This window comes from Scyliorhinus canicula, chromosome 9, assembly GCF_902713615.1.
Source record: "Scyliorhinus canicula chromosome 9, sScyCan1.1, whole genome shotgun sequence".
Classification (NCBI taxonomy): domain Eukaryota; kingdom Metazoa; phylum Chordata; class Chondrichthyes; order Carcharhiniformes; family Scyliorhinidae; genus Scyliorhinus; species Scyliorhinus canicula.
In genome coordinates, this window is record NC_052154.1 from 23,168,656 (window position 1) to 23,195,387 (window position 26,732).

The following is a 26,732-nucleotide window of genomic DNA, read 5'->3' on the forward strand; positions in this document are numbered from 1 at the left end:
GTTAGATGGCAGGGCAGGCTGGCCTTGTTTTTTAATTTTTACAATTAAGGGGCAATTCAGCGTGGCCAATCAACCTACCCTGCACATCTTTTGGGTTGTGGGGTGAGACCCATGGAGACACGGGGAGAATGTGCAAACACCACATGGACAGTGACCCGGGCCCGGGATCGAAACCGGGTCTTCGGCGGCATGAGGCAGCAGTGCTAACCACTGCACCACTGTGCCGCCCAGGCTGGTAACTTTTTAAAGATCCGACTTGATTTTCATTCCATTGTTTATTCAATAAGATTACTCTCCTTAAAGCCTATCTCTTTGATTTGGCTTTCAGTCACCACCTCCTATTACCCCTTTCCTACGTTTGATGTCAATGTTTGTCTGAACAGGACATTTCCCACATTAATGGCCCTTTGTAAATTCAGTCTGTTGCTAATGGTAACTCCACAAGCTGCTCCATCAAATTCACTTCGACTTCCTCTCGAAGTCCAACCCTCTGAAGGCCCGTGATCAACGTGCCTATGGCAGATGAATAAAGTTGCCAAATAAAAAACAGAGACCACCACCACAAGACGTTGATGATAAAGATAGCAAAGAAAGTCAGCTCCATGCGAGCAAGATATACCAAGCTGTTGAATTCCACGCTTCAAACCATCAGCCCCAACGTCAGGGGAAATCTACCAGTCCACATAAAAAAAATTTAGTTACATTCCTGCATCAGCAATTGCTCACAATTCAAATCAGTTTTCTAGGGCTGCACATTCAATCATTTTTCATCATAACATGGGGCACAAAGCAGAAGAAATGGTGGGCGGTTGGTGCTTGGATGCTATTTGTAATTTTATTTGATGCAGCCAAGTGTGCAGCAAACAGTATCCTTCCTCTTTATCCAGCCATGGCTGTATTGACCTCTGTTCAGAATTTGAAAGGCAACAATATGCTGCAAGGTAGAATATCACCGGAAGAATAGCTTTAGAAATTAAGCAGACAAATGTAACCAAGCCTTTAACACTTCTTGTTTCATCTGGATTTTGTCGACTATCGACTTCTGTTTGCACGCTGACCAAAGAATGAGATCATCTGGGGAAACGGCCGAAGGGAATATTAGCCTAAAACACATGGGTGAGATTTTCCCAGAAATTGGCAAAGGCCGGACCGGCTGGCGGGAAAGGAGTGTTGAAGCCCCAAACAGAACGGCAGAGTCACAGATTACGAAGAAAAAATGTAATAGGGCGGGTCCCACGATGTACAACTGATGGGGTGGACTCTGATTTGCACTCCTCGCTAGCAACTCAGTGACTCGAGGATCAGGCCAACATTTTTAAAGCTGCCCCATCCTGGACCACCACCCCACACGCCCCCACTGCTCCTCCTGCCATCTCACTGTCCCCTTCCATGCCCGGGCAGTGTCCAGAAAGTGCTAGGGGCAGTGCCCAGGCATGACCCTCACCCCCCTCAGCGCTACATTCACCTGAGCTCCCCTTGGAGGTCTGCTGGCCAGGTGTACGCCTTGGATACCTGTCAGGTTTCACACCATTCTGCCATCAGGCATAGGGGCCTGATAACTATGTGCTAATATGTTTATCTTATGCTCCCAACATTGAATATTGGGAAACATGCCCCGTCACTGATAGGGGGGTGGGGGACAATCCTGTCATGCATTTACGTTGACGAAAAACGTGACTTCAGCTTTCTCACAGTAATTTCTGCTCTCGTCGCCAAACCCGTCCGATGCAAACAGAGGGAAAAATCCGGCCACTATTGTTGATAATAATAATGATAATAATAATTATGTGGTATTCCTAGATGTATTTTTAGAAGAGACTAGAATAACAGAACAGGCATAATACAATAAGAGACAGAAGTGTTTCATGTGAATATCTTGGCAATTTACCACTAGTGTTAGCAACAGTTAGTAAGTACTGGGTCTGATTTTCAAACTGAATAAGTGGCTGGGTTTTCAATGAGTTAAAATCTCACCCATTATGTTCAGCAATAGAGAAATGGAACCAGCATTTGCAGATACAGACAGGCAGCTAGACCTCTGCAGACAATTAACTTCCACAATCTGGATTCACACAACATCGTGATAAGCACATTATATGCAAATAACCAAAACAGAACAGAATAAAACTGCCAATTTAAAATAATGGTAGCATTGACTGGTAAATGGACAATGCACTGAGATATGCAGGCAGGTAAAGGCAGCACAATGTATTATTCTTCCCTCCACTGTTCTCCCTGTACTATCCAGAATCTGTACGGAGTTAACCAGTATCTCAACAAAGTCTACTCCATCCTGGGATGCTTAACATACAAGGTCTCATCTTCCCTGTTGCTGAGGTGTTGATCTCTGTATTACTGCCCGGAGTTATTAAACAGAGATGAGATGGCTGTCCCCAGAGCAGAAGGAGGTTATCAGAAGAATGGTCGTACAAGTGGATGGCACAGAGGCAACAGGTGGAACTTTTCCAGCCGAGTCCCTGGTCAAGCAGCATGACTAGTTATTAGGGGGATGGGACGTTTCGGCGTGGCCAGTTCGGCGTGGCCGATTCGGCGGGGCCAGTTCGGCGTAGCCGATTGGAATGGGACGTTTCGGCGTGGCCGATTCGGCGGGGCCAGTTCGGCGTAGCCGATTGGAATGGGACGTTTCGGCGTGGCCGATTCGGCGGGGCCAGTTCGGCGTAGCCGATTGGAATGGGACGTTTCGGCGTGGCCGATGAGGGACGTCAAATTAGTTATACAGTAGTCCCCCTTTATAACGCGGGTGTTGGGGTCCAAGACAGCTACCCGCGTTGCATCCGAGCCGCGGATATCCACGATGGGGGTTTTAAATTTATTTAAAAATCTATGCTAGCGCTTCCCATTGAGAGTCTACTGGGGGCGGGGGGAGAGGTCTCTCACTGAAGCAATCAGCGGCCGCTGAAATTGACACTGCCGGCTGCTCTCTCTCTCCAATTCAACTTTTAAGTTTAAATGTTTCTGATTGGAGGGAGAGCGCAGCCGGCAGTGTCAATTTCAGCGGCCGCTGATTGCTTCAGTGAGAGAGCAGCTTCCCTCTCCGGATCAAAGTGAGCCGGCCGCTGAAATTGACACAACTGACAGTTGTTACTGAAGATATTGTGGTGCCGGTGTTACTGAAGATATTGTGACTTTACACAATGTGTTAAGTCAGACAGCAGTGTAGATCACTGGGCAGCTGCTTCAATACTTTCAGTAACACCAGCTTTCTTTAAGAGTTTAATGTTGGTGCCTTTCTTTAAGAGACCCGGTTTGGTGCACAAACACGATATCTGAGGCGGCTGGAAGGAAAAGATACAAGAAATGGGCTGCACAAACATTTTGCGACTATAACTAATTTGACGCCGAAACGTCCCTCCGTCGAAAAATTCCTCCGTCGAATCGGCTACGCCGAACTGGCCACGCCGAAACGTACCAAACCCAGTTATTAGAGACCTGCCCAAAGCAGTTTGCCAGCTTGTCCTCAATAGCAAAAGATAATTTGGCAAAATTATAACAAGGCAGCTTGGTAGTAAGCAACAGAATTACAATTCTGCCAGTATTCTTAAAATCAGAAAATTAAAGCCACACAAAATTAATTCATTTCACAAAGCGTTCTACAAATAAAACCCATACTGAGAATCTGGAAGGAGAACACTTTGAAGCTGAAATAATACTTATAGACTCACAATGAGTATGCCATCCATCGACAAATTGAGACATCTTATGCATTCCCTGTGAAAAACAGTTTCTATCTATAAATCTGACTCACCAGTTGGGGATGATTCCAGAACATGACCCTCGTATGGTCCTTCTCTGAAGAGAGGTTTGTTATCATTCTGATCGATAATAGTGATAAACAGGGTGGCCGGTCCTTCAAGCAGCTTCCCAGCGGAGTCAGTAGTTTCAACTTGCAGCTATTTGAGGTAGAGATGGATTGAGTGAGTTGAATTATTACAGTGACAGAGGCATGCGCTAATAATCTTGCACATCAGCAATTTTGTTTTCAACAATCCCTGGGCTGGGTTAACAAGTTAGTCCCAGAGGAATTCCACCAGAAATAAGTAACAATCTTAATGTTTCTTAGTTCACAGAAAATCAATTCACATTTAGATCCCACTTGACTATTTGCAATTGACTGCAAAAATATGCTGAGAAAATACCGAGCGGAAATGGTAGGAAGACCTACTTTCAGATTGCGTCGATGTTCACATCAGCCTTGGTAATAAAGGGCTATTGAATTGAAGAGAAGATAAAGTGAATAAGACTCTTCCAGCAAAAGGAGACCATTTGGCCTTCCTGCTATTTGACTGTTATTTGAATGAGTTAACCACCCACCCACTCTTTCCCCATGGAACTTCCCTTATTTTCCTTTACTAATATATATCCAATTCTCTTTTGAAAGCTATTACTTAATCACAGAATCTTTACAGTGCAGAAGGAGGCCATTTGGCCCATCAAATCTGCACTGGCCCTCTGAAGAAGATTCTACCCATCACACAACCTTGCTCATTCTTTCTTTTCAGATAGCAATCCAACTTCCCTAGCGAAGTTCCTTACTATTTACCCTGTTAATACATCTTGAATACCTCTATCAAGTCTCTTCTCAGTTTTCATTTGTCCAACGAAAACAGTCCCAACCTCTCCAATCTATCCCCATGGCTGCAGTTGTTAGCCATAGAATCATTTCTGTGAATCACCTCAGTATTCTCTCCAATGCTCTAACATCCTTCCTCAAGTATCGCGTCCAGGACTGGATGCAGTACTGCAGTTGAGGCCCGACTAGTGTCTTATGCAAGTTCAATATGACCACCTTACCCTTGTACTCAATGACCCAGTTCATAAAGTAAGAAGTCTTACAACACCAGGTTGAAGGCCAACAGGTTTATTTGGAATCACTAACTTTCGCAGTGCAGCTCCTTCATCAGGTGAGTGAAGAGGTGGGTTCCACAACCACATATTTAGACAAAGTCAATGATGCAAGATGATACTTTGAATGTGAGTCTTTGCAGGTAATTAAGTCTAATTGAGGCGGAGCAACTGGAGAGAGGGATAATCACAGTTTAAAGAGGTGTGAATGTCTCAAGCCAGGACAGTTGGTTGGATTTCGCAAGCTCAGGCCAGATGGTGGCCTGAATGAGACATGAATCCAAGGTCTGGGTTGAAGCCGTACCCATGCATGATACTCATTGGCTATCAGTTTCTGCTCGCTGACTCTGCATTGTCGCACACCCTGAAGGCCGCCTTGGAGAACGCTTACCCGAAGATCAGTGGCTGAATGCCCTTGACTGCTGAAGTGTTCCCCGACTGGAAGGGACCACTCCTGCCTGGTGATTATCCAAGTGGCAGTTAATAAAGCCTATATGCTTCATTTACACTGAAGTCCCTCTGTTCCTAAACTTTCTTTAGAGTTTTTCCCTTTATTTTATACTTTCTCTCCATATTCTTCCTGCCAAAATGAATCACCTCACACTTCTCTGCATTGAAATTCATCTGCCACTTATCTGCCCAATCCGCTCATATATATATACGTATATATGTCCTTTCGAAGTTCAAGACTATCGTTATCTCAGTTGACAACATTTCCAATTGTATCATCTGAAAATATTGAAAACATGTGCTATACCTCAGAGTCTAGGGGCGCGATTCTCCCGTACCCGGCGGGGTGGAGGGTCCCGGTGGGACGGAGTGGCGTAAACCACTCCGGGTCGGGCCGCCCCAAAGGTGTGGAACCCTCCGCACCTTCAGGGGCTAGGCCCGCCCTGGAGTGGCTGGCGCCCCGCCGGCAGGCGGAATAGGGGCCTGGCGCCATGCCAACCGGCGCCGAAGAGCCTCCGCTGGCTGGCGCCAGTCAGCGCATGTGCGGGAGTGCCAGCACGTGCTGGCGTCATCCGCATGCATGCGCACATGGAGTCACTTCCGCACCGGGAATGGTGGGTGACCACAGCCTCCGCTGCGGAAGGAATAGAGTGCCCCCACGGCACAGGCCCGCCCGCTGATTGGTGGGCCCCGACCGCGGGCCAGGCCACCGTGGAGCACCTCCTGGGACCAGATCCCCCCCGCGACCCCCCCCCCAAGAACCCGGGAGCCTGCCCCGCCGCCAGGTCCCACCGGTAAGGGACCAACTCCAATTTACGCCGACGGGACTGGCATAGAACGGGCGGGACTTCGGCCCATCGCGGGCCGGAGAATCCGGACAGCCCCGGGGCCCATTGAGTCACGCCAGACCCCGCCATTCTACGAGGCGGGCGGCACGGCTCATGGCGGGCCGCTTTTTGGGAGCGGAAGAATTGGGAGGATGACGGAGGCGGGATTCACGCCGACCCCTGGCGGTTCTCCCACCTGGCGGGGGGTCGGAGAATCCCGCCCGTGGTGACTAATATGATCTTCCTCCAACCCGAAAAACAATTATTTATCATTACTCTCAGTGTCCTGTCACTCAGCCAATTTCTTAACCAAATGCCTAAATTCTCTTTTATTCCATGATCTAGAATTTTGTTCACAAGTCTGTTGTGTGGCACAGTGTCAAAATCCTTCTGAAAATCCATTTACATCACATCAGCAACATTGCCCTGGTCAACCTTCTCTGTTACCTCCTCAAGAAACTCTAACAAGATAATGAAGATTTTCCCTGAATGAGTTCACACTGAATTTCCTTCATTGTCCTGCACTTTTCTAAGTGACTATAGTTTTTTTTTAATTCGTTCATGGGACGTGGGCGTCGCAGGCTTTATTGCCCATCCTAATTGTCCTTGAGGGGGCAGCTAAGAGTCTGGAGTCACATGTAGGCCAGACCTCACTAAGAACGGCAGGTTTCCAGTTGGGTTTTTATGACAATCAATAATGTTTTAATGGTCATTATCAGACACTTTTATTTTGACTGTTTTCAAATGTCACCATACGCAGTGGCGGGATTTGAACCTGGGTCCCCAGAGCATTACTCTGGTTCTCTGGTTTAGTAGTCCAGTGACAATACCACAACACCACTGCCTCCCAAACTAAAGTTTCCAGAAGTTTTCCCAGCACTGAAGTGAAACTGACTTTATCCTTGAAACCCTTTTTAAACAACGGTGTAAGATTCACAATTCCCCAGTCCTCAGGCACTATCATGTTGAAGGAATACTGGATGATTATCATTATCACCTCTGCAAGTTCCACTTCTACTTCCCTCAGTACCCTTGGATGCATCTCATCCTGTCCTGGTAATTGACCTATTTCAAGTAAAGATATTCTTTCTAACATCTCCTGCTGCTCATTTGTAATTCTTTAAGTTTAACAGTTACTTTCTCTCTCACCCTGACCTCGTTAGCATCTTCTGCCTTTGTAATGAGAGATGCAAAGCATTCGTTTGATACCTCCCTATTTCTCCTGTCTCCAAGTGCAAGTCCCTTTTTTAAATCCCCAATCAGCTGTACTTGTTCTTTTGCCACCCTTATATTATTTAAATGCTTAAAGAAGACCTTGGGATTCTCTTTTAAGTTAGCTGCCAGTCTCTTTCCGTGCTCTCTCTAGTATTTCACGTCTCTTCTGGTCCTTCTCTATTCAGCTCAATTCTCCATTGTATTTTCTACCTGATATCTGAACTGCTTCCTTTTCATCTTCACCTCCACCTCTCTCATTATACAGGGTGTTATGGATTTATTTGTCGTACATTTCCCCTTCACGGGAATATGCCTTGTCATTGAAAGATTCCCTCCTGTTTATTTCCTTTGTTCCCATTTCTTTTATTTTATAATTTTTGGTCCGTTGTCCCATAATTATAATGTGCCTTTCAGCAGAGGACTCAAGCTGAAGCAGTGAATCTTAGGAACCGGTTTTGGAGGAACTTGGTTCACTTGGCTCATTGTCACCCTACCGAGGCTCAATCTGCCCCGCCCTATCCCTCTAACCCCATAACTCCATAACTTTGGACACAAAGGGGCAATCCACATAACCTGTACATCTTTGGACTGTGAGAGCTTTGGATTTGAAACCAGAGCACCCGGAGGAAACCTACACAGACACGGGGAGAATGTGCAAACTTCTCACAGTCACCGGAGGCCGGAATTGGACCTGGATCCCTGGCACTGTGAGGGAGCAGCGCTAACGATTGTTCTAAAACCAGTGAGTACCTGGCACATATTTACTATAAACTTGAAATGATCTTGAATCTATATAGAAAGTAGACAACCTTGCCAAAAAATACCATCTCAAACCAAGAAGGAAGAAGTACCATGATGCCAATGAGCTTCAGAAATACACTAACTGGAAGCCATACTAGTGCATCAAAGATCCTTTATCCTTTTATTTTTATCATTATTTTCATCTCTATATAATATATATATAACTATTTATATATATATGAATATAGTTGGGTGAGTTAGAAAGAGGGGTTTGGGCATTAGATAGTAATTAACTAGTTGTATTGTTGTCTGTTTAATACTAATTACTGTTAAATAATAGAAGGTTATCTGTGTTAAAAATTACAAACCTGGTGGCTCTACTTAATCGGGATCAAGCCAGAGACACCAGGATATTCAAGTAGCTTAAATATCACCTGTGTTGCGAACCCGGGGCTGGAATTGATTGCGCACCAGCCCACGGTGTTGTGACAACATTGCCTGCAATACTTTTCCTTTATTCAGCCACTGTCTTTTCTGACAACATTCGATTCCAATTGACTTGACTCAGATGAATTCTCATTCCATCGAAGTTGGTCTTCCCCAATTACATACCCTGGTTCTGGATTGTTCCTTGTCCTTTTCCATGGTCAGCTTAAACCTTGTGATACAATGGCCACTGTCCCCTAAATTCTACCCCACGGACTCTCCCATTGAATCTTCTGCCACTCCCACCCCCTTTCTGGACAGAGATAGACCTCAACATCGCGATTGGTTATAAATGCAATCAAAGAAAACTCCATGGAAGCACAGTGGTTAGCACGGTTGCTTCACAGTGCCAGGGTACCAGGTTCGATTCTTGGCTTGGGTTACTGTCTGTGCAGAGTTTGCGCGTTCTCCCCGTGTCTGTGTGGGTTACCTCCGAGAGCTCCGGTTTCCTCCCACAAGTCCCGAAAGACGTGCTGTTAGGTTATTATTATGAATGCAGACAAAGTACTTGACACATTCACATATCCATTCATGAGAGTCTCAAACCATATAAATACCTCTGTTAAATGAGCAGACAGAGTATGTCATACAAAGCCAGTCAGTGTCTGTCCATTAATTCTGTCAACAATAATTCCCAGATCCTAAAGTATAGCCAAGTCTTTCTGAGCCTTGTGAGTTACCAGACAGTCCACAGCTTTTATTTTTCTCATACTGTCGATTTGAATGTAACATTCTCGGTTGATAGCATTCTCAGTTCAAATTGAGAAAATTATGGGTTCAAGCCTCAGTCAAGGATGTCAGATCATAACCTTTACAGGATCTGAAATACTCCGGAGGCGCTGCATTGTCAGACGTGCAGGGCTTCGCATCGAACACTAAACAGAGGGTCTCTACATTTTATTGGATGAGAGGAATATCATGGGACTATTCGACAAACAACAAAGGCTGCTCCAATAAATAAAAGGGGCTGATTTAGCTCATTGGGCTAAATCGCTGGCTTTTAAAGCAGACCAAGCAGGCTAGCAGCACGGTTCAATTCCCGTACCAGCCTCCCCGGACAGGTGCCGGAATGTGTCGACTAGGGGCTTTTCACAGTAACTTCATTGAAGCCTACTCGTGACAATAAGCGATTTTCAATTTTCATTTTTTCATTGCTATTTGGTACAAGGATAGAAAGGGAACTGTGGCCAAACCTTGGCTTACAAGGGAAATTAGAAATAGTATTTGATTCAAAGATGAGGCACACAAATTAGCAAGAAAAAGCAATAGACCTGAAGATTGGGAACAGTTTAAAATTTAGCAAAGGCGGACCAAGGGATTGATTAAGAAAGGGAATATACAATATGAAAATAAGCTAGCAGGAAATATAAAACCTGACGGTAGAAGTTTCTATAGGTATGTAAAGAGAAAAAGATTGACAAAAACTAATGTAGGCCCCTTACAGTCAGGAGGATCCAGTTTGTTGTGGTCCATGTTGGCATCAGCAACATTAGCAAGAGTAGGCAAGAGGTCCTGTTTGGGGAATATCCGGAATTAGGAACAAAATTTAAAAAACAGGATCTCAAAGGTTGTAATCTTTGGAGTATTACCTGAGCCACGTACAAATTGGCAAAGAGATAACAAGATTAGGAAAATAAACACGTGGATAAAGAAGCGGCGTGGGAAAGATGGGTTCCATTTTGTTGGACACTGGCATCAAACATTTCTGGGGTTACATGGTGGGGTTACTGGGTTATGGGATTACGGGGATAGGGTGGAGGTGTGGGCTTAAGTGGGGTGCTCTTTCCAAGGGTTGGTGCAGCCTCGATGGGCCAAGTGGCCTCCTTCTGCACTGTAAATTCTATGATTCTATGATCTACTAATACTAATTTCCTTCAGCTCCTCACTAAAACTTGTGGTTCTCAGAATCTCCGGTACATTATTCATCTCTTCCTTTGTGAAGCCAGAAGCAAAGTACGATTTAGTTCCTCCGCCATTTCTTTGTCCCCCGTTATGAATTACGATCTTTTTAACTCTCCTCTCTGACTCTTAGTTCCTGTTCTTTTCAAACCTCCTATCTGACTCTCAGCTCCCGCTCTTTTTAAATTTCTGCTCTGACTCTCAGCTCCCACTCTTTTTAAATCACCGTGTTGACTCTCAGCCCCCGTTCTTTTTAAATCTCTGCTTTGACTCTCAGCTCCCGCTCTTTTTACATCTCCGCTCTGACTCTCAACTCCCGCACTTTTTAAAACTAGCCAAGCAGTGTTGAGAACACCTTAGTACGAGTGTGGGAACAAGCAAAGCATATTTAAGTTAACAGAAATAGAATCTTTGATCTATATTAAATCATTTCCCTTGTTAGAATTGTGGTTGCAAGACCTGATGGTCCAGTATTAGGATAGTTGGCTCTCTCCTCAGTTTTCCTGCCACCCAACACTGCCCCCCCAACCATAAAGATTCACGGTGAGCCCTTGGACAATGTGGATCATTTCCCATACCTCAGGAGCCTCCTCTCAGTGCGAGCAGCCATTGACAATGAAATCCAACATCGATTCCAGTGCGCCAGTGCAGTAATCGGATGCCTGAGGAACAGAGTATTCAACGACCGAGCCCCCAAACCCAGCACCAAGCTTATGGTCGACAGAGCAGCCATGATCCCCACCCTCCTGTGTGCATCAGAAACATGGACCATGTACAGAAGACACCTCAAATCCTTGGAGAGATGTCAGCAATCCTGCCTCAACTGTAAACTCCTGCGAATCCCCTGGCAGGATAGATGTAGCAACATGAGCATCCTCTCCCAGATTAACATCCCCAGTATCGATGCCCTGGTCATGCTTGACCAACCGTGATGGGCGGACCAAATTGCCCATATGCACGACACAAAAACAAGTGCTCAACTTCGAGCTCCGCAATGACAAGCGATCACTAGGAAGGCAGAGGAAACTCTACAAGGACATTCATGAAAGGCTCCCTCAATAAATGCAACATCCCCACCGACACTTGGAAATCGCTTGCCTTGTAATGCACAAATTGGAGAAAAAGCATCTCTGAAGGTGCCAATTGCCTCGAACATCGTAGGGTGGAGCACGGGGAGGCCAAGTTTAAAAGCGGAAGGTGAGGGCAGAATCCAGAGTGTCCCACCCACCCACCTCATCAAGCACCACCTGCCAAACCTGTAGCAGAGTCTGCGGCTCCAGGATCAGACTATTCAGTCATCGCAGAACCTACCTTCTCGGAGTTGAAGCAAATCATCCTCGACTGAGGGATTTTCCAAGAAGATTAGTAGAGATGGCTCTCTCCTCAGATTTCCTTCAATATACAAGGCTAAGGAACATGTACAATTGTTCTCAGAGTGTGCAAATGTACACATCACAGGATGGGGATGGCATCCACAGTCTCTTTTTCAACAATTGAAGGCAGATTAGTATTACAGCAATTCACAGTGGTTCTGCAGTTCAAGTCAGGGATCCTAACTAATAATAGCAGGAATCTCAACTAGATCAGGAGCACATTCTACGTGGCCAGGGAAGGCTGAACCTGGTAAAGACGTGAATCAATCAGAATCCGCTCAGTTACAGAATTTTGAGCCCATGAGAGTATAGAACTAATTTCCTAAATGTCATAGTTTCAACCCTGCTGTTCCATTCTTGGTCTATCTTCACACAGAGGGTGGTGAGCATCTGGAATGGGCTGCCAGAGGGAATGGCAAAGGCAGGTACAATATTTTCCTTTACAAAGCAGTTAGAGTGGCAAGGTGGGTATATTTGATTTGATTTGATTTATTGTCACATGTACCGAAGTACAGTGAAAAGTATTTTTCTGCAGCCGAGGGAAAGTACACAGTACGTACATAGTTGACAAAAGAATAATTTTCACCTGTAGAAGGAGCAGTGCTCCGAAAGCTAGTGATTTGAAACAAACCTGTTGGACTTTAACCTGGTGCTGTAAGACTTATTACTGTGCTCACCCCAGTCTAATGACGGCATCTCTACATCAAAAGAATAATCAACAGAGAACATTGACAAATGGCACATCAACAAACAGTGATTGGTTACAGTGCGGAACAAGGGACCAAACAAAGCAAATACGTGAGCAAGAGCAGTACAGGGTGTCGTGAATATGTTCTTCCAGGGAACAGAACAGTCTGAGGGGGAGTCATTGAGGAGTCTTGTAGCTGTGGGTAAGAAACTGTTCCTGTGTCTAGATGTGCGGGTCTTCAGACTTCTGTACCTTCTGCCTGATGGAAGGGTCTGGAAGAAGGCAATGCTTGGATGGGAGGGGTCTCTGACAGGGGTCTCTGACAATGCTGTCAGCCTTCCTGAGGCAGCGGGAGATGTACACAGAATCAATGTGGGGGTGGCAAGCTTGTGTGATGCGTTGGGCTGAGTTCACCACACTCTGCAGTTTCTTGTGATCTTGGACCGAGCAGTTGCCATACCAGGCTGTGATGCAGCCGGATAGGATGCTCTCTGTCGCATATCTGTAGAAATTTGTGAGAGTCGATGCAGACATGCCAAATTTATTTAGCTTCCGTAGGAAGTGGAGACGTTGTTGGGCTTTCTTGACTGTTGCATCAACGTAAGTGGACCAGGACAGACTGCTGGTGATGATGACCCCCAGGAACTTAAAGCTCTCAACCATCTCCACTTCGGAGCCATTGACGCAGACGGGAGTGTGTCATGCTATGCTTCCTGAAGTTGATGATCAGTTCCTTGGTGTTTCCAACATTTAGAGAGAGGTTGTTTTCGGTACACCATGCAACCAACTGATTTATCTCCCTCCTGTCGTCTGATTCATCGTTGTTTGAGATACGGCCCACCACAGTCGTATCATCTGCAAACTTATAGATTGAGTTGGAGTTAAATCTTGCCACACAGTCATGTGTGTATGGGGAGTACAGTAGAGGACTGAGCACACATCCTTGGGGGGCTCCGGTGTTGAGGACTATTATGGAGGAGGTGCTGTTGCCTATCCTGACAGATTGCAGTCTGTTGGTGAGGAAGTCAAGGATCCAGCTGCACAGGGAGGGGTAAAGTCCAAAATGGCGGAGTTTGGTTATTAGTCTTATCAGGATAATGGTGTTGAAGGTGGGTTATAGAGGGATTTGGGCCAAATGCGGGCAAGTGGGACTAGCTTAATGATAGAAACTGGGCAGCATGAACAAGTCGGGCCGAAGGGCCTGTTCCATGCTGTAAACGTCTATGGTCTCATGATTTTTCTCCGATCTGAAATGTCCATTCCATTGATAAATATCCTTTAAAATGCTTGAATTCATCCTTCCTGCCAAAGCATTCTTTTCCCCTGACAGCTCTAATCTCGGAGTAAAACTGAAGTTCAGGAAAGACTTGACACCATTTCCATACCTGGGGAAGTTATCTTTCACTTCTGACAATAAAAAATTAGCCTAAAAAATCCTTCACTCTTATGTTCTCTTATTATTGTCATGCCCCAGGGAAATTTCAAAAGGCTTCATAATCATTTGAAATGAAATGAAAATGAAAATCGCTTATTGTCACGAGTAGGCTTCAATGAAGTTACTGTGAAAAGCCCCTAGTCGCCACATTCCGGCGCCTGTCCGGGGAGGCTGGTACGGGAATTGAACCGTGCTGCTGGCCTGCTTGGTTTGCTTTAAAAGCCAGCGATTTAGCCCCGTGAGCTAAATCAGCCCCTAGTGAGCTAAATCAGCCCCTTTTATTTATTTATTTACTATTTTGCAGTATAATCCCTTCTATTTACCAACACATTTGCCGTTGCAAATCGTCCACTGCAAGGTCACACAAACAGAGACTGTAATGAAAGAAAATACTTGATACCTTTCGAGTCTTTCAGCATCATTAGATCCTGCTCTTTAAAATGAAAGCAATGATGCCTTTGTTAAAATAGCACACAAAGCAAAGTCGAATGAGTGAGATTATCAGTAATTCGAGAAATAAGGAGCACAGGCTGCAGCGAGAGAAGAGTGACATGCTCAGACACTTTAGATTCCATTGCTTTGCACAGAGGATGATAAGCATGTGAAGTAGATCGCCTAGGGACACAAAAAAGGCAGACGGCATGTTGAATTGGATGGCTATTTCAGTGAGTCGGCACTTGAAAAATATTAGTCTTTGCACCCAGCCTGGTGTCTGCACGTTCCTTTGTAGCCCTGTACTTTCTGACGCTCCAAAACATTAGGTATTCACATGCTAATGTGGAACACTGCAATTTCTAGGCCAGTGACTTGATTTTATATTTAAATAATAGCAGGCATAAAGATTTAAGGAGAATGTATCGATTACATATAGGAAGCCCAGAAGCCCATGGCAGTAACTTCGGGAGAAGTCCACCAAAATGCTGGAAACCTGACCAGAACACAGACACGGGAGAATTGTGGAATCATTTCCTCCTTTTACCATCTTTTGATTGAGTGCAACAGGATGTGTTTTAATGCCTTGGTTACTGTGATTTTTAAAGACAGACACAAAACAGTTTTCATGTAAATATAAATCAAAAGAAAGAATAAATGTTTCTTTCTACATTACACACACACACACACATCTCCAAGAAGCTTGCCGAACACATTGCATGCATGTAATTTCTCTTTGGAAGGTTGCTGAAGAAAACAAAATGGAAGTCGGACGTTTCGGGTAATGAACTCACACTAGTACGCCAAGCAATAGTAGGCTTCAGGTTTTTCAATTCAGAAGCTGTGGTCAAGCACCTTTGGTCAAAATTACAACCCATAGGTACAAGAAAAGATGAACTTTTCTTCCTGAGATGACCTTTATGAGGCAAGGTTCTTTCTTCTTAAGACGAGATGTATCCCACTGAGGCTCTTCTCCCAGACTGGCCTGTCCTTGAGGATTACAAATGACTTTCAGATCGTTCCTATCACAAGCCAGTTTCTGTTTTGTGGTAACTGTATCAATGTTTTCTAGTGTCCGCACAATAGGTTGATGGCTGATTAATTTGCCACACCATGAGGGGACATTTGATTATCTATCAATATTACATGAATAGCTTCTAAAGTGACTTTATTTGTGACACCATCTTCAAGAGGCTAGCAGATTTAGCAGTCATTGCTACTTTAAGTCTCTTCAATGGAAGTCCCCTGAGGTCATCCACATTTTAATGACTTTCCAAAGGAATGTTCAGGTACTGTCTGTTTAAGAACCACAAAAGTAGCCACCTGACTCTCTCAGTCCATTTTGTCAAAGTAAGGTGTCCATATTCTATGCTGCTTTTTAAGTCTCCGTCTTCCTGATAAGTTTTATGGGCCTATGATGTGAACGTGACAACTGAAGTTTATATTTCTATTGCCCCTTTTCTGTGGAAAACAGATTTTCAGAACTAAGGTCAATTGCTATTTCCAAGAACACGTTCCAGTTCAGATTTCTCTGTTTGTCGCTATTACGTTACTTCTTTTGTGAACTTTCCTTGCTCTAAGGGCGGTTGGCAATGCTGCATCACAGCTCCAGGGTCCCGGGTACAATTCTGGCCCTGGGTGATTGTCGGTGTGGAGTTTGCACTTTCTCGCCGTGTCTGCATGGGTTTCAAAGAACAAAGAAAAGTACGGCGCTCCAAGCCTGCGTCGACCATGCTGCCTGTCGAAACTAAAATCTTCTACACTCCTGGTGTCCGTATCCCTCTATTCCCATCTATTCATGTATTTGTCAAGATGTCCCTTAAACATCACTATCGTCCCTGCTCCCACCACCTCCTCTAGCAGCAAGTTCCAGGCACCCACTACCCTCTGTGTAAAAAATTTGCCTCGTACATCTCTTGAAAACCTTGCCCCCTAGTAATTGATCCTTCTACTCTGAGACAAAGTCTCTGACTATCCACCCTGTCTATGCCCCTCATAATTTTGTAGACATCTATCAGGTCGCCCCTCAACCTCCGTCATTCCAGTGAGAACAACCGAGTTTATTCAACCTCTCCTCACAGCTAATGCCCTCCACGCCAGGCAACATCCTGGTAAATCTCTTCTGCACCCTCTCTAAAGCCTCCACATCCTTCTGGTAGCGTGGCGACCAGAATTGAACACTATACTCCAAGTGTGGCCTAACTAAGGTTCTATACAGTTGCAACATGACTTGCCAATTTTTATACTCAATGCCCCGGCCAATGAAGGCAAGCATGCCATATGCCTTCTTGACTACCTTGTCCACCTGTGTTGCCCCTTTCAGTGACCTGTGGACCTGTACACCTAGATCTCTCTGACTGTCAATACTCTTGAGGGTTCTACCATTCACTGTATATTCCCTACCTATATTAGACCTTCCAAAATGCATTACCTCACATTTGTCCGGATTAAACTCCATCTGCCATCTGTCCACCCAAGTCTCCAGACAATCTGAATCCTGCTGTATCCTCTGAAAGTTGTCATCGCTATCTGCAATTCCAACAACCTTTGTGTTGTCCACAAACTTACTAATTAGGCCAGTTACATTTTCCTCCAAATCATTTATATATAGTACGGACAGCAAAGGTCCCAGCACTGATCCCTGCGGAACACCACTCGTTACAGCCCTCCAATCAGAAAAGCACCCTTCCATTGCTACTCTCTGCCTTCTATGACCTAGCCAATTCTGTATCCATCTTGCCAGCTCACCTCTGATCCCATGTGACTTCATCTTTTGTACCAGTCTGCCACAAGGGAACTTGTCAAATGCCTTATTGAAATCCATATAGACAACATCCACTGCCCTACCTGCATCAATCATTTTTGTGACCTCCTCGAAAAACTCCATCAAGTTAGTGAGACACGATCTCCCCTTCACAAAACCGTGCTGCCTCTCGCTAATATGTCCCCTTGCTTCCAAATGGGAGTTGATCCTGTCTCGAATAATTGTCTCCAGTAATTTCCCTACCACTGACGTAAGGCTCACCGGCCTGTAGTTCCCTGGATTATCCTTGCTAACCTTCTTGAACAAAGGAACAACATTGGCTATTCTCCAGTCCGGGACATCACCTGAAGACAGTGAGGATCCAAAGATTTCTGTCAAGGCCTCAGAAATTTCCTCTCTTGCCTCTTTCTCTTCCTCCGGGTGCTGCAGTTTCCTCCCACAGTCCAAAGATGTGCAGGTTAGGTGGATTGGCCATGCTAAATTTCCCCTTAGTGTCCAAAAGGTTAGGTTGGCTTACTGGGTTATGGGGATGGGGTCGAGGCATGGGCTTAAGTAGAGTGCTCTTTCCAAGGGCCAGTGCAGACTCGATGGGCCAAATGGCCTCCTTCTGTTCTGTAAATTCTATGATTCTCTGAACATATCACTCCACGTTATCTCTCCTCCTTCAGTGTATAGACATCAAGTTCCATCAAGTTCTTTTCCCCCCAGTATTAGATTAATTACTGGAAGGGAGAAATTTTAAAAGATAAAAGGAAAACTCATGTCCATATGACCAAATCCGAAGTAATTTTCAATAAAATTGAGCAAATATTGTTTCTTTTTTTGATTACAAAACACAATGCTCATGTTTATCGCACACTTCAAAATAACTGAAAAATACTTCAACTGAAGTATCAAAACTGAATATATTCTGTGAAGGGTCACACACTACTCAAAGGATTTTCATGCATTTGGCAATTTTTCCTTTCAAACTGCTTTCAAATCCAGCCATGGATTCACATCTCCCTAGTTCTGTAATCTCAAGCCCCATAACTCTCTGGGATATAAATACTCTCCAGATTACAGTCCCTTGAGCATCCCTTCTAATATTTCAGCATTTTAAAGTATAAAACCCTTAAGATCTGAATTTTTAATTTTTAACACTGGGGTCCTCAGTTGTGCTTAATCTAAGAGGTACAAATGACTAGTATCTGTGAATTAAATAGAATTTATGAAGTAAAGTATAAATGTGTTTAACAAGAAGCAGTGACGACTGCCAGGATACTCTATCCTCAAAAGGTTAGGATTCCTTGCATGCTAAAGTCTGTTTTCTTCTGTCTCAGAAGTAATCATGAACTATACCAGTGAAGAACACCATTGAAGTAACGGTAAAACTGTGCCAACAAGGACACTAATTCCCCAACTTTTATCCCGACATCTCATTATTCATTACTTCCCTTTTTGGGAATGGTCCAAATTAACCTCTTCTATTGGTCACTTGTCACCCTACGTTTGCAACCACTGCTTTATGGGTCTTAAACAGAGACACAGCTCTATCACTTGGTCCCACAGACCCCAGAAGTTTATATTCCATCACAAACATATACCATGTTTCCTTTTGATACAAAACCGTCATAAAATAAAGGAATATTTGTTTGTTAACATATTTTAACCCGAGCCGCACAGTAAAGTCATTAGTAATGTGAAGCTGCCGACGTTGGACTGGGATGGGCGCAGTAAGAAGTCTTAAAGTTCAACAGGTTTGTTTCGAATCACTAGCTTTCGGAGCACAGCTCCTTCCTCAGGTGGGTTCCAGAAACACATATTTTGATGCAAGGTGATATTTTGAGTGCAAGTCTTTGTCGGTAATTAAGTCTTTACAGGTCCAGGTGGAGCAACTGGAGCGAGGGATAATCACAGGTTAAAGAGGTGCGAATTCTCTCAAGCCAGGACAGTTGGTAGGATTTTGCAAGCCCAGGCCAGATGGTGGGGAGTGAGTGTAATGTAACATGAATCCAAGGTCCCGGTTGAGGCTGTACTCATGTGTGCGGAACTTGGCTATAAGTTTCTGCTCGGCGATTCTGCGTTGTCGCGCGTCCTGAAGGCCGCCTTGGAGAACGCTTACCCGAAGATCAGAGGCTGAATGCCCTTGACTGCTGAAGTGTTACCCGACTGGAAGAGAACATTCCTGCCTGGTGATTATCGCGCAATGTCCGTTCATCCGTTGTTGCAGTGTCTGCATGGTCTCGCCAATGTACCGCGCTTCGGGACATCTGTTCCTGCAGCGTATGAGGTAGGCGACTCAATATATCAGCAGGGGCAAGATGATGCCTTCAAGTGGCCATGAATTGGCCATGTAAGGGCATTGGTAGGTTCAAGGGCGGACAGGCTGCCCAACACCTCCCCTCCCCCATAACATTTCTGACAGATTGGGGACATGAGGTAAGTGCGGACAAAATTACCTGGTATATTTTAAGTGAACCTTGCCTTACCTAGAGCATCGAACCCCAAATAGGCAGAGCTGCAACCTTCAAAATCCATGCCAGAGTAGTTAAAGAGCAAAGTGTATTCTAATTGTGATGTAAATCAGGTTGGTTGCAATTCAGACAACTGGAGTCAAGGATAGAAAATTCAAAGCTCTGAGTCATCAGTCAGCTGATCTTCTGCGAAGCATCAGTACTATGCTGGTGAACGATAACTTTAAGCATTGCTGGCAGCCACAACTTCACAGTCCTGTTACTCACAAACTTTCAAGAGAGACTTTCAATTACATCAATTAGCACAGTGGCACGTAGCAATACAAAAGGAAAAAAAGTGAGTTATTGCCATGCATTTCCAAATGTTTCAACCTGCACTGATACACAAGAGGAAACAATCACACAACGTGCATATCCATCAGCTTTTTATGTTGAAAGATCCTGCAAAGTGCTCCATGAGGCATCATCAAGAGAATGGAGGCTGAGCCAAAGAGGAGAAGGTGGCGTGGCTGCAAAAGGATTTACAAAGGAATTTCAGAGTTTGAAGCCTGGAGGGCTAATAGCACAACCAGCAGAAATGGGGTAAAGGGAAAGAGGGAGCAGTTCACTTTTTAGTTGATTTTTTTTTGAAATGGGAATAAGTGCTGCATGAATTAGTATCATTATGGACTGTAATCATTCCAGTGTATCGTGCTCAACAAAGTCTCTCTGTTGTGTGATATTTGTGTGAGCTGGATTTGTTTTAAATTCCTGCCATTTAGTGTAAGAAGGTCTAAATATGATGAGGATAAAGCCTTGGAGAGAGATGTGGAGTAAAGGGTCAACATCAGGAGCATACATGAAGTTGATATAATAATGATGTGAGATCAGGGGCGGGATTCTCCGACCCTATGCCAGGTCGGAGAATCGCCGGGGGCCGGCGTCAATCCCTCCCCTGCCGTGTCCCGAAGTCTCCGGCACCATAGGATTCCCGCCCCCGCCGGTCGGCGGGCTACCCACGGCGATTCTCCGGAACTGCGATGGGCCGAAGTCCCACCGCTGTCATGCCTCGCCCACCGATCGGTGGGCGGGCCTGTGCCGTGGGGGCACTCTTTTCCTTCCGCCTTTGCCATAGTCTTCACCATGGCGGAGGCGGAAGTGACCCCCTCCCCTGCGCATGCGCCGGGGTGACGTCAGCAGCCGCTGACCCTCCGGCTCAAGTGCGGACTTCCGCTGGCCGGCGAAGTCCCTTCGGTCCCGGCTGGCGTGGCACTAAAGGCCGTTCCCGCCAGCCAGCGGGTCGCCAACCACTCCGGCGGGGGCCTAGCCCCTCAATGTTAGGGCTTTGCCCCTAAAGGTGAGGAGACTTCCGCACCTTTGGGGCGGCCCGACGCAGGAGTGGTTCACGACACTCCATCACGCCGGGACCCCCCACCCCGCCGGGTAGGGGAGAATCCCGGCCCAGGTGACAGAAATATAAGAGCGATTTGGAAGCTGGAGAAGCTCCAACTTCGTGTTGGCATCCAAATGTGTCAATACATGCTGTATGTAAAGAGTAATGTTTCTGAGGAACTACAGACTTGAACAGCATTCCTTGGGAGCATGGACAATCCACCAAATCCGTCTAGACCCTGACTACACAGCAGAACATTTTGTAGGGTTGTGGTGCCACACAAAATGATCCTCTTCACAGTTGCAATACTTGCAAGTTTTGTGCCATCTGAAGATTGTGACGTTGTGCCCTGTGCACCCAGGTTTAAGTCATTAATATAGATTAAAAAAGCCGTGATCCTAGTGAAATCCAAGGGGAGCATCACTTTACACCTCCTTCCTGCCCCAAAAAACAACCATTTACCACTATTCGGTTTCCTGTCACTCATCCAACGTCATGGACACAATTCTCCTAAAAACTTTCAAAGTGTGGTCTCCGGCGGGAAATTCTGTGCAACCCACCGGGTGGGTTGGCGCGAGCCAGATCGCAATCCACTCACACTTAGAAATTGGTTTGGAGGTGGACACGTTTTGCACTGGCATTGAGAGTGGCAGGGCCTAAACACAACAGCAAGCCCGGCTTTTTCAAAGTGACAGTAAAGCCAAACCCGTCGCCAACCCTCCCCGCCACCATCATGACTTCAATGCCTACCATCATCCTCGTCAGCATCCAAGCTTAGGTCCCCCCTGCACCCCACCCACCACTATTGCTGGCATTGGGGCTTCAGTGCCACCCCCCCCCCCCCCACCATCATCAGGGATTCAGTGCCTCCCTCCACCCCACAACCGTCCTCTCAGTGAATCCCATCATCCCCCACTACCATCCTCACCAGCATCAATCTATCTCCCGACCCACCCTCAAGGATTGCTGGCATCAGGGCCATCCCAATGAGTCTCCCTCCAGGCACTGTTACATTCAGAACCAGCCCTCAAGACTCACTCCTTGGTGGTGCTAATCTGGCACAGCCCCTGGCAGTGCCAACCTGGCTGTGTCAGGCCAGCATTGCCAAGTTGCAGGGATGACAGGATTCCAGAGTGCCATGTTGTAGTGCACTATTGGCAATGCCAAGAGATGGGGACTGAAGGACATGTCACGCTTTCAGATGGGAATGGCCAAGGCTTTGCGGAGCCTGTTCCAGTCATGGGTTGGCATTACCGAGGCATTGCAGAGCATGTCCCAGTCACTGAGGAGCATCGCCAAGGGCGTTGGCATGATCGTGCTGACCATGGGGAACCGCCAGAGTTGGCAAAGCCAGATGATGCAGGGGCAGCTGGGGCTGGAACCAGCTGCCCCTCCATTCCCATGATGAACCCCAGGGCCCTATGGGGAATGAGCGGGAGGAGGGGGCACTGAATGCCAACTGGGACACGTCCCATGGAATGGCGATAGTGACTACCAGCTCCCCCAAGTTCCACTCCTCTGATGAGGCCGTGTTTCAAAGTCAGTACAAGGGATAGGGTGGCACGGCTGTGCATGTGCCATCGACAAGTAAACCGGGGCCCTCCGGCCTCAGAGCCCCCAGAGGACACCCACGAGGGTCATCGAAGGCCACGGGATGAGGTAAGCAGCTGGCTGTGTCCTCTGATGTGCATCCTGGTGAGACACCCAGACGTAGTGGTAGAAGTAGGAGGGCAAAGCACGTCGAGGATCACTGATGGCACCATGGGAGGGGGGGAATAGCACCATCGGGAGAGTGGGGACTTGTATTGCACATTAAACAACCTTTGCAGGACTATTACGACGCCTCTGTCACTTTGTTCCCCAATGCAGGCTAATCGCCGAACCCTTGGCCCATCACTCCAGCCATCTCCCCCTCCCCGTGGCACCCACCCAGCCTCCGGCCGTGGACATGTCCCTGGAGCTGTATTCCATCCCCTGGGAGTTCCAATGTTGGCTGCCACGTGTGTGGTGTTGACCCCGCAGTATTCAGGCAGAATGTCCAGGCATCAAGTTGTGAATGGGATGCTAAGCAATGATTCCCACATGCCTCATGGCCCGCCCACCCACGGGAATCTTCTTGGGTTGTGTGAAGTGCTCACATCACCACAATTGCCAATTCCCTGTTAGCAATAGCCTTCAGCCGCCTCATGTCTATAATTTATTGATATAATAATAATAATAATCATTCACAAAAAATTCTAAGATATATGGCATCTGATGGAAGATCTATCTGCCTCTAATAATCAGAGAATAACTTAATGAACTCCAAGAGATGCACAGCATCAAGTCAAGAAGATATGCACTGCAATAACTACAGGCCTCTGGAAAAGGAGTTCTGTTTGAAGAGATTAACTCCCTATGACAGCACCAGTGCAATCTGATTTAAATTACCAATTTCCCTGAGTCGTTTTAGTTTGACAAGCGCATGTCAGTGCTTAAAATGGATAGTGTATGTTTCTGTTATATGAACCTAAAAATGCCAATGTACAATATTGGTGAGTAAATTTATTAAATGTTCAAACACTAACTTCATCAATAGTCATTTTTAGGTATTGGTTTTCAGCGTCCCAATAGTCCAGCACTAAGCAATAATAAACAACTGGGTTGATTATGGTTTCAACAATCTTCACAATAAAACAGCATTTAACAGCTCACTGCGAGCTTACAAATCCCATTTTACAGACTGGCTCCCTTTAATGTCCTGGGTTTAAATAGCTGTTACTTAATTAAATAGCTTTAAATGCTTGTGCTCAAGCTGATGCCATAAATAGCACGTCTGAAAACAACATGGAGACTAACAGACTTGATGACCCTCATTCACTGGGACCCAATGCTTAGAGATTAGAAATGGAAGTCTTCATAGATGAAGGACGGTGGTGGTGGTGGTGGTGGCAGTGTGTGTGTGCGGTTGTGTACAAGGGTGGGAGTATTGGGAAGTGACAGTGGGGTGGCCCTTTATTTGTTTGAACTTCTGAGGAGCAGAAGAATAGATAGTGGTTCAGTGGAGAAGATTCAAAAGCCTATTTTGTTGCTGTATACCACATCTGCAGAACAAGCATACATCGCACAGATGTATTTAGTCATCTCAGTTTTGCATATCGTAGAATGCCGACAGTGCAGAAGGAGGCCATTCGGCCCACCGAATCTGCACCGACCCTCTGCAAACTCTACACAGTTACCCGAGGCCGAAATTGAACCTGGGTTCCTGGTGCTGAGAGGCAGTAGGGCTAACCACCGTGCCATCCTATCATAGCATATAGCATCATATAACATCATATTGAATTAAAGGCGTGCGGCATTTCTCACCCCAAGATATTATTTGCATAATAAAGCTAACGTGGCACTTGTTCATCAAGCGGTGTAACTGAGTCACATCACACTGTTTGAAATGGGAACACAACTAAACCTTCCTGCGAGTAACAAATGTAGCCACCTAAGATGGACACTGGGCTACAAAATGGAGAACTGCTAAGGCTGCAGGGAGAAAACAGTCTTAGCAAGGACAAGCAGTTTGCAGGAGACTAATTAGCATTCTGCACGTACAGAAACCAGTTTGTGGCCAGGTGCAGAGTGTCAGCCAAAGGTGTAAATGGCAACAAGATCTACATAGTAATGAGGTGATCCAGATCCAGGCCCGCACAATAGAAACATTTAAGTATGAATGGATACTTTTGAGTAGACGCCCAGACAGAACGGCACCACAGTATCCAACACAAAGAACCATAGGTACCGCCCCACCCATCGAGAAGCGACCCTCAGATTGGGGGATTTGGAAGATATCGATTGGGAAAAGGCCCAATCGATACATGGCAGGTAAAAGACCACCCCGAAGGGGCACGGACTTTGGGGGACCTATAAAAGTAGACCCCGCACATGGTTCGGTCTGTTTTGCTCCGGCTCTGACTGCTGTTTTGCTCCGGCTCTGACTGCTGCTTTGCTCCGGCTCAAGTCTGTTGCTTCCAGACTCTGGCCCGGACTCGTTACATCGCATCCTGACTCGTTTCAGCACCGGCCGTTGAGCATCAGCCATCGAACTGTAAGTGCCACTACGACGATCGCTACGGGATCCAGACTTTGCTAGACCCTGACGACTTTAAATACCCGAGAGTTGCAGACCAAGAACAGGATGAAGGCCTTGCTCCCTGACCTTGCCTGTTCCTGTCTAGATAAGTATTTTAGTTGTTTAGTATTAGAAGTAAGTTAGTCTCTTTAGCGTATGCATGTGTATTTATTATATTTGTCATAATAAATATCAATCGTTTGGACTTACTAATCGGTGTACAGATTTATTACTTTGAACCTGACCTTGATATACTTGTGAGGTGTCTAAATACGGCACCTGGCGACTCCTGAGCATAATTACATACACAGAGCCATAGCAGTGTTAAGCACACGGCCTTTAAACGGAGGCGTGTTAATACACTCCAGTAAAACGCGCAACACAAATATAGCCAGTTACTGCCAAGGATACTGGACAAATGAAGAAAGACTGAGATGCCTGCCGACTGATTCTCAGACACTACAAAGCTATTAATTTGTTGCATCATTTTCATGGAAACATCACAGTATCGCATTGAGCGTGTTATCCAAATATTTTCTTCAGAACTGAATATAATAGTTGTGGAACACACCAACATAAATATCAATATCCATGTGGTGAAAGCCACGGTGAGGGGAATTAGTTATGTGATGTCGGCAATGTATATATTATTCACAACCAAATAATACCTTGGTAACCGTAACAAGGATTGAATACTCCATTTTACTTGTAAAGAGAGCATTCCTGCCAGTCAGCACCAATTGTAATGCTGCCGATAAATGGAGCAGGTCTATTAGGGGCTGGACAATTTGATTGCACTTTGTACAGACCGTACTTTCAAGTCCACTCATTTGCTGGTTTAGCAGTGTGTAAATTCTTAATACATAGAAAGGTTCACCCAGAATATTCCAATTGAGCAAAAAAACTAAATATAACCTTGATTTTAAGTTTGCAGCTTACTAATTACTATTAGGTAAAATGGTAATAGTTCTAAGCTGGCATATGTAAATACCAGCTTAATATGTCTCCTCTAAGTTTCGCCTCTGTTATGGTGAATGGGCAAATATTGATACCAGCCTAACATGCCTTCCCAACTACACCTGTAATTCTGTCAAGAATTACATTGTTCGTTATGCAAACTCCACATTTTTCATTCTTCATTATCACAAACGTGCTGTGATTCTTTAATTTTGCGAAGTTTACCAGTCAAAATGGTATCAATGACGAGCCAGAAGTTAACATCCTTTCTTGATCTTGCAAACTAGTGCAAACTGCATTCTTTGGCTAATCAGAATGAAGAATCTGATGTTAAAGACCATGGCAGGATTTAGTCAGTCCGTTACTGTGGGCACAATTCCCGTTATGGCCTATAAATCTCGCAAGGGGGCGATAATGGGATTTGCGCCATCAACACCTCAGTTTGAGATCCTCCCCATCCACTACCAGTGATGTGATCAGGTGTATGCCCGCTGACTTCCATAATTTTTAATGTATTTACAAAAACTTACCAGAATTAGTCCATAAAACCATAAGACATAGGAACAGAATTAGTCCATTCGGCCCATCGAATCTGCTTCGCCATTCAATCATGACTGATAAGTTTCTCATTCCCATTTTCCTGTCTTCTCCCCATAACCCCTGATTCCCCCTATT

At 45.5% G+C, this 26,732-nt stretch overlaps 1 protein-coding gene across 2 annotated transcripts in view; it reads right to left on the reverse strand.

Moving 5' to 3' along the window:
* Positions 1-26,732, reverse strand: part of cdh13 (cadherin 13, H-cadherin (heart)) — a 1,126,050-nt gene that overhangs the window by 529,224 nt on the left and 570,094 nt on the right. For both annotated transcript variants that reach the window (XM_038806328.1, XM_038806329.1), the window contains one exon: positions 3,767-3,911. In XM_038806328.1, the coding sequence (XP_038662256.1) occupies positions 3,767-3,911 (145 nt within the window). The remainder of the gene's footprint in view (positions 1-3,766; positions 3,912-26,732) is intronic.